This window comes from Montipora foliosa, chromosome 13 (genome assembly GCF_036669935.1).
Source record: "Montipora foliosa isolate CH-2021 chromosome 13, ASM3666993v2, whole genome shotgun sequence".
NCBI classification, from domain to species: domain Eukaryota; kingdom Metazoa; phylum Cnidaria; class Anthozoa; order Scleractinia; family Acroporidae; genus Montipora; species Montipora foliosa.
In genome coordinates, this window is record NC_090881.1 from 26,713,885 (window position 1) to 26,723,196 (window position 9,312).

Below are 9,312 nucleotides of genomic sequence, written 5' to 3' on the forward strand. Positions count from 1 at the left end.
GTCCGATGCTGTTCCGCTAGTAAGGCTTTAAACCATCCGATTTCGTCTGCTGAGCAGAAAAAAGTGCCGCAACCATGTGATTCTCTTAATAAGAAATTATGTCGCTGCTGATATTTTTTTCCCTTGATTTAAGTTCCTTGTAAACTTGGATTTTGTCAACATACATCAACTAACTTACCAGTGAAGAATGACAAAAGACCTTGCGCGATTATCAAGGTAGCAAGCAACTTGTAAGTGATACGAATCACGGGCATTTTGTAATGAAATGAGCAGTTTTGTTTGTTTGTGCAGTTTTTAGCCATTTAAATTTATTATCAAGATCTAGCCATCTCAATGTTCTTTTTCTGCGGTGCTCAAACTGACGTTGGGTGGGTCTTAACTGTGACATTATCCTAAGGTTTTCTCTTGCGCTGACAGACAAAGATGACATCCCAGTTCAAATTAAGGATGCTTGAAATAGTTTCTGGTTTTGTCAAACAATTAAACATATTGTGTCCGTAGATACAGTTAGGGTAATCATACACGAAATTTGGCCAGGTAGCCATCATAGATTTCTCACATGATATTTTCCTCCAAAATATAGTTACCATGGCAACGATGTAAGGCATTTCTTTGAGCCTTAAATCAACTTATATTGTCTTTTTCGAAAAAACGGGACGCTGAAATCTTTCCATTCAGCGTTACCAAATTATGCTAGAAATAATCTCTAAAATATTTAAAATTCAACAAAATCTGTAGGCCAGTTTTTCAGAAAAATCAGTTTCTTTGAAATGTCTCTAACTTTTTTTTTTCACCTACGGAATTGTTTTAAATTTGAAAGACAAACGTTTTAAATTATACTAAGCTGACATGCAAAAAATGAAAAAAATTTACCGTCCGGAAGCAGAGATATAAACGAGTTAAGTTGCAAAATCAGGAAAATGAGGGGGCTACAAGATCAGCATTCACGCATGCGTCACTCGCTCATTCGAGTCCGTACGCGTCCATTAGACCGTTTGTGTAGAATTCTCGTAGTTTTCGTGAATAGGAGATGTCTATTTATATTCCATATATATAGGAATTAGAAAAAAGGTAAGCGAAATTAGCGGTTTTGTTTTATTTCTTGTGACCCATTTCGAACGATGAGCTGACGTGAGCAGCTTTTAGAATTGTGTGTGTGGCTTACGCGCGCACGCTCAGCTGAAAACCCTTTCGAGCCTCCATAAGGACGGTGCCCACTAATTCAAAGGTATTTTTGCGCGGTTTACTGAATATGCGGGAAAAGTAGATCTTAGCAAGTGTTATTGAAATCCAAAAAGAAAATTAGGGTAACCACTCATTTTTCGAAGATAATTAATCAACAATATTTGTAAAAAGCTTAAAAATACAAAGCATTGTATGGCGTTCTGTTCCAAATTGAAGCTTAATTATCTCTGAAAAATGCATGGTTACTCCCAATTTTCTTTTTGGATACCAAGAGCACTTGCGAAGTTCTGTTTTCTCCGCATAGTTTTGAACCGCGCAAAAATATCTCTGTATTAATAAGTACCGCCGATAGGAAATCCAAGTATCTCGAGATGAGCAGAACGTATGCGCAATAACAATAGTAGGCATCGTCCTTAATTGAATCCAAATTGACCGCAAAAAATATTTGGAGAAGGGGGGAGCTAAGCGACGGGTAACGGCCACCCTTTAGTCCTTATGATCACTACCCTACACAATTTAGTCAGAGCGACTATCAATCGAGTTTCGTAAAACCAAAACCAAAGTAATTACTTTGGCCAATCGAGAAGGGACGGACACAATCCAGTAAACCAATCAAAACTCGAAGTTCTTACAAATAGCCGACACAAAGCGCGAGAAAATGTGCACGCGCGAGCGACGATTCGTTTTGGTTTCACTTCTGATAGGTTGAAAAAGTGGCGCGAGAATTTTGAACCAATCATTGAGTGAAGTAATGCAAATCCAAAGCAATTTACACTCATTTGAAAACCGCTCTATAGCTATTCTATTTACGGGCTTCAAAGTTGACTTTGAAAAATAAGAGTACCCGGGGAGACAAGAACATTCGTTGATCAATCGCTCTGTTGTACTGAATTAAAATTTTATTTTTTTCTGGCTTCCGTGGCTAAAGCCGAATTTTGATTCATAATTGAATTGTTGTGGAAATAAATCATTGTTAATGGCTGATTTCGTCATTTTAGTACAGAAGAGTTGGTGGCCTTGTAATGAAGATGTTGGTCAACGAAGGGCAAGAACCATTAATTGAGATCTAGCATCGGTGGCTACCGCCTTACTGCTGTGCGATCAACGGCAGTTAAGAAAATGGCGCGAGTTTTCCTTTTGTTTGCTTTGTTTATTTGTTTTGTCATTGACTGTCAACGTCCTACCGATGCAAAACCAACGGGAAGCGCGGGGCATTAAAAGAGCAGTTATCGAGAAACTGCCCTTTGTCGCAGGAATTCGAAGGGGATGACTCTTAAAAAAAAATGTTTTTTCGCGATTCTGATCTCTTATAACCAGCAGTGACAGCATTTTTCGCTTTTTACGAAAGCTTTTAAAGGTAGGGAATTGGCTAAGAAATGACTTATTTAACAACGGATTAGGCATCTTTCCAAGATTCATTTGAAATATTCCTCCATGATTCACGAGAGATTTTCACTCCGGGGAAAAAGTAGCGATATAAATTGGGGTGTCTGACTAGAAAGAAATAGAACTTCCGCGATATTGCCTCTCAGGAAAAATACTAAGTGAGTTGACTTACCCGAAAGGACAGTGCTAAGAAGGTAGCAGATAACGACTCCTATGGAATGTTTCTGTTTGGGTGCCATTTGCAAAGGATAACTGAAAAATAAAAAGTGCATAATTATGTAAACGTTTTTTGCAGGCTAGAAAAGATGCTACTTTTTGAAATATGAAGGCATTCTTTTATCATTTCTACCTCAAATCAGTTCCGCTTTGGAAAGCTCTGAGAAACAGTCTAAACACTGTGGTCGAATCGTCTCTCAGTAACACATAAGCTATACTGACTTTGTTCTGAATGTACGTTGTATTTTACTTCTTTGCCTTTTTCTAATTGGTCTGGAGCCAACTAACAATAAAAGAACACTCAATAAGTAACCGTCTTAATTTTATGTAGAACAATGAAATAATCAGACAAAATGAAACGCAGAGCGGGAAACTTATTGGACCGTTACATAGTAACGAACGATGTAAAAGTTCGCGCCATTTTCGAAACAGATCTATAGAGTTATCAAGCCACCTAAATGACACCGAATTGACTGAAAACTCCGAGCGATTATAACGGCCATCAACTTTTGCTTGACACCAATCGCAATGTTTAATGATGATTGGTTAGTAATGGGCAATCGGTGTGACTCCTTTGGTATTACACTTTGTAACAGATAGATACATGATTGATATGCATTGCATCGGTATGCGACAAGTTGTACAAGAATCCAATTGAAAAAGAAATTCTTTGCTGACTGGGCACCGTATCAAACTATTCCTGGGCCAAGAGCAGTTTACTTTTGGTAGCTTTATTTGTCATACAGTCTATTATTAGGTAAACAGAACTCAGGAGTTCTGCATGGCTTAAACAAACCAACGACCGATCAGCTTCGTTATTATTGTTATTGTGGAGACCTAAATGTACAGAAAACGGCACTTGAAAGTACAATTGCATCAAAACGGTTATTTCGTTTTAAGCACAGAATCACAGGAAACAGAGTTTAACCGTTTTCCGAATGGAAACAAACAAACCTTCAGGTTTTTGCTACTTTCCGCTAGAAAAATGCGTCATTTATTTTAAGAAATCGTGTCATTTAAAGTCGTAGTCGAGGACTGTGAAAACGTTAACACTCTGGGAGTACTCAGTAGGGCTGAGCGAAGCGAGAAATATGACATTGAAATTTTGCGACATTTCTTTAAAGTAACAGCACAAAATATTCTCTGTGGCTAAAATTTCTCCAGTTCAATATCACGTCTTACCCTTTGCAATCGTTCGAATAAAAGAAAAATGTACTTACTTGCTTTAGAAAATGTTTAAAATTTCCTTGCCATGTTTCCATTTTTTTTCATTTTATTTTGTTATCGTCAAGTATCAGTTCCGTCTTCAAGCTGCGCGTGCAGTAACTTAACTTTGACGCAAACAAAAGAATGAACGAATCCTTCGACATTGACTATAATGATATCATTGCTGTTCATAAAATAACAAGTCTTGCGGAGAACTAGCATCCCGCTGGTTAAGACTACCAGTAGTCTGTTTATTGGTGAATAATAGTTTAACGATAATTCTAGAACAATTAGCTTACTTTGATTCCAGCTTTATTTGCTGAAATTTATAGTGACTCAGTAGCCATATTTGGGGTAAACATCTGGACGAATTCGTGGACTATGACCAGTACTTTAAAAAAAAGTCAAAACACTCAGCTACGACGAGACAGGGAAACATCAACCACACGGTAGTGAAAGTAAACCAAAGCTGTTCTTGTAAAACTAGACGCTTTGTGGGTGGTCGGGAAAAGTGAGCAAGACATCAAAAAGACATCAAAGATGTATCACTGAGGAACAACACTGCACGAAGGCTAGCCAGGGTCATGGCAATCATCGATAATTCTGATCAAGTTGACTACCAGTCGGGCAGTGAAATGACATCTCAAATACCCACAACTCGCTCCTTTTTGACCTTGGAACTAATCCGGAGGACGAGAGTTCAATTCCTATCCCTGGTCAGAATTTTCTAATGTCCTTGTTTGACTTCATTACGAGGGCTAACCCTCATGTGGATCATATGGAAAAAAAAAACTTTCCGTTGTTGAACTAGAAGTGTTGAAGTGCTGTTTGAATAAACGTACGCCTTCTTTTTACACAAAAACATAGCCTGCAAAGCAGGCGTATTGTTGTTTTGGGAAGAATTATCGGCAGACATCTTGGATAGCGAGACTAACAGAGGCCTGAGGCGAGTCAAGAAAATCGAACTCAGTGAGAGGAGGACAGTACAATCCTCTACCGGCTGTGTGCTTTCAAAATGGCGGCCCATTACGAACAAGCGTACGCCTCCCAAAAAAACGCTTGCTCTGCAGGCTAACAAAAACACTTCAGTACAATATAGTTGTCAAGTCCAGTGCATGGCTACCGTTAACATTCCTTCCCCAGTGCCCTCACTAGTGTGGCCTGGAGTCGATGCTACGTGCGACTTTAGCTTGTTGGTCCTGTACTTTAATTTTTTCCGAGAGGATTTTTTCTGGGTTACGTACTCCTGTTGTCTCCTCTTGTCGAGGACAAACATCCGATTTGATTGGACGTTGTTGGAACGACGGGTGCTCTTCCCAATTAGTAGAGCACTTGTGTTCGACTGTGTTATCATTAGACTTAAAAGGGCTCTGTCATGCTAAATTTGTTGCTTTCAGGAAAAAAAAAACTGGGTAAAAATCTAAGTTAATACTTAAGCTCACACGTACAACATTCCTGACAACCCACTGACAAGATATGAAATATATTAATTGCACAAAGAGCTATTCTTATTTAATTTTTGGCGACTTTCTGCGGACACCATCTCCAAACGTGAAAAAAAAAGTGACCAGTTTTAAGGTTTAATCCATTTTCATTCTCTCCATCCATGGATGCAAATAACAAAGAATAGCTTCAGTGCACTTCAAATGTTGTTGGCAACAAAACTAGACCGTTATGTGTTTTTGGTCTTGATTGTTGCAAAGACGTATTTTAGTGTTTTGAAGTTTGACTGAAATAGCGTGACACTGTCCCTTTCAGTAAAGTGATGGTGATAATGATGATGATCTTTGACCCAGCTCTTTACAACCACTAATTTAATTAGATCCCTTTTGGACGCAGCTCTATTAGTTTTAGGGTTAGGGTCCATCATTGATTGGTTGTTTGTTTTGGTCCATTGTTTTCTGAGCCAATCCCGAGAGCCGTTATAGTAGCTGCGTACCGACGCGATCTTTGTAGGTTGGTATTTCATCTGGGCATTTCCAGTCATATTAGGTATACCAGGGTATTTCTGATCTTTCGCACAACTGATCATTTGATAGATTTTCGAGATGCCTTATGACCGATGTTACCATGTCTGTACCGCCATACCGACGGTACACCACTTTTCAATTCTATAAGAATTTGTAAAAATTCTTTAGTGTGGAACAGGAGCGCTGGCCATAATTAAGACAAAGAAATAGAAAGCAAAACTGACTAAGTGGACTATTAAGTGTTTATTGTCGGTAAAAAAAGCTGTGACAATTATAACCATCCCCTAAATTATTGGAAATTCAAATTAGTTTCTTTCGGACCAGTAATGATGACAGTTATGAATGAATTTTTATTCGGCGCAATTCTTCTTTTTGTTTTAAATCCATACAAACAATGAAGTGCCGTGGTCATGATACCTCACTGGTGAGTGGACATGCATGCTTGAGAGTATTTTCCTGAAGTCTCTATAGGTTGAATTGGAGTAAAAACGTCTATGTGGTATTACAAACTGAGGCATAATAGAAGAAAAGATTTTGTCGCTGTAGAAAGTGGATCGATCAATTTTGAATAGTAGACTCGCAGAGAGGTTTGACTTTCGGAATTGGTGTAAAGATCAACCAATCTTGCATGTGTATGACTTACCCACCTTCCTGTGTAATTGAGAGGAACTTTATGTGTTAACCAAGCAATCCTTTCAACAAAGATTACTCAGATACTCGTTCAGCTCAGGAAAAAGGCGATCTACTCAGTTAGCAAGCTCTGTCTTTTGTGTGAGAGGTATGGTTGTCACTTTGTAGCGAACAAAGATGGATAACGGATGTTTAACTAGTTTAAAAACAATAAGCTTTAAAAACAATCAACCTTTCAAAGGTGAAATCTTATCCAATATAAAAACAATATAAATTGCTGGCTACTTCACTATGATAAACACTCTTTATCGGTGACTTTCCACTTAGAAAAACAAAAACATAAGCCTACAATTGTAGCACGGTCAAATATTTTGTACGCCTTTCCGTTGTAGTCTTATTTATTATTTTAAAAGACCCAAGATAACAGCCATATTTCTACATGAATGGTGATGAGATCAATCGTTGTATATGCTCTTACCTACATTTTGTCGCATATGCAGTCACAATGGTTTTGCGCGGATGCTGGAATACATGAAGTAAAAAATATTGAAAAGAATTGAAGCGAAGAATTCACTGTCGTGGATGAAATAAAAGAATTATTCATGAGCTAGCGTGAGATGAAAATTGGATCGTGTTGAATTTTGGATGAAGTTTGTCCTTTTCGTGGTACCTTAATTGCAACGTTTTGTTCGCAATTTCCGTCATTGACTGACGTCTTGTAAACAAAGTGACTTCATTGAAGTGTCAATTTATGAGAGAGAATAACTTCCCCTCAAATGATAAAGAGCGAAGGGTGATATAAAGTTATCTTTTTTAACTTTGTTGTAGACATTTGCATGGGAAGTGCTTTTAAACTAAGGTCTTGTTTCGTATCTTTTTGTTAGTCTTTTTTGTTGAGAGAAGTCATAGATGAAACTGAAGTTACATATATTAAAAATGTAAAAGCAGTCTTTGGTGAGGAGCCAGTAATATATATTTTCTTTTTTATCCTGACAAAGGGCCAGTTTTAAGGAAGGAATTAGTCTGATCAGAGTACATGTGTAAGATTCTTTGATGGAGATAAACGGTACAATTCTTAATGGCATTCTTTATTCTTGTTGCAAAATGACCTTGGAAAAAAATACCAGTAACCTACCAAATCAGATTCATTTGTTAACTCAGATACCGCGAATCTTCGAAGGAGATTGCATCGGTTTATTCACTATTGTAAACACCTTCTGATACAGATCTTCTCGACAGATATTGTATTTATCTGTTAACATCATCCCGCATATTCGTGTCTTTCAGACGAGCCGTCGATAGTACTTATTCACCAGATAAAGATAAATCCTGAATTGTCTCTGTGGCAAAATAATAAGTGGAAGTAATCCCCTCTGTTGTATCAAGTTCTTTGCTTGTCGGTTGTTCCAGCTGCCCACAGTGATTTTAGGGAGATTTATTATCACGTTTACTTGAAATAGTAAACGAGAGGCCGCTTCTTCCACCATAATAATTTTCTTAATCTATAGCTTTCTATCTTGTCTCTCTTCAGTTTTAAAAAGTTGTTGGATATTCGTAGATAACAGCCGAAACACAATCCGACAATAAAACGTTCCTTGATTTTTGGCAAAACCCATCAGCCTAAAGTTTGCCGTGTTTTTGTGAACTTGATCCGGCTTAATCTTTCTACTGATTGGGTGATATTGAAAACTTGGCATTTCTTCATTTGCATCGTCAGTCCTTATCAGTTGTTGTCAGAGTAACTACTCATGAAAGTGCCAATGAATAGCGGTGGTCAATTGAAAGCCAAGCGAGTATTTACGAGGTCGTTTTTTCAAAGATGTCGCCAAAGGAAGCGATTTGTATTTTGTCTTTTTATTTTTTTAATCTTCGTTGGTGTTCATCTGAAGCTCTATATTATATGGTATAAAGGAGTAACCTACAGCTTGACTTTGGCCTAACTTCAATTCTTCAATAGTCAGTGATACGAGAAAGAGCGAGGAATTCCATTAAGGAGTAATCAACAGCAAAATGGAATGAGACAATCACCGCGCTTTCGTCATCATTCTCATTTACCCTCAAAACTTTAGAGTATTTGGGATTAGGTATTTGATTTTTGCGTCTCATCGCATAGCTTAACATGAGGCGCTTTTACCGCATGTGTCGATTTTACTGCCAAAATTGTTCGAAAAAATGTAAGGTAATGCACACAACAGATTTTCAGGAAGATTTACAATCCCTTTTGTCGCTTTAAAACCGAGATTATAGAACTTAGCTCAAGCGAACATTTTGGCAAGTAAACGGAGAATTCTATTTTTGGAGAAGTTTTACCAGCATGTTTTACTGCACTCGCGTCATAAATATATGTGAACGATTTTTTAGAAGCGTCTGCACATGGAGGAGGGTCAGCGGGTCCGTGGTGGTATACGCTCGGAAAATGGGAAGAGGGTGTTTTGCAATAGCAATTTATGACGTTTCGATCTCGCTGAGATCATTTTCAGGTTAAAAAAAAAAAAAGAATAAAACTTTGCATATAAGTAGTAAAATCACACGTGAGGATATGAAAAGCGATAAAAATGTGGAAATATGTACTAAGCGTTACAAAAGGTAAGCGATAAAAACTAAAAAAAGGCTAGATAACAATAGGACAAAAAGCTTTGCAAAAGAATATATGAAGTACTCCGAGCTATAGAAATAACGTTGCGCGGACTTACCTTTTGTAACGCTTGGTACATATTTC

General features: G+C 37.7%; 1 protein-coding gene across 1 annotated transcript in view; it reads right to left on the reverse strand.

Moving 5' to 3' along the window:
• LOC137981879 (A disintegrin and metalloproteinase with thrombospondin motifs 3-like) overlaps positions 1-3,001 on the reverse strand; it is a 13,582-nt gene extending 10,581 nt beyond the window's left edge. Inside the window, exons 1-2 of the mRNA XM_068828918.1 lie at positions 2,921-3,001; positions 2,744-2,823 (exon numbers count right to left, since the gene is read on the reverse strand). Of these exons, the coding sequence (XP_068685019.1) occupies positions 2,744-2,810 (67 nt within the window). The 5' untranslated portion in view covers positions 2,811-2,823; positions 2,921-3,001. The remainder of the gene's footprint in view (positions 1-2,743; positions 2,824-2,920) is intronic.
• Between the last annotated feature and the right edge of the window lie 6,311 nt (positions 3,002-9,312).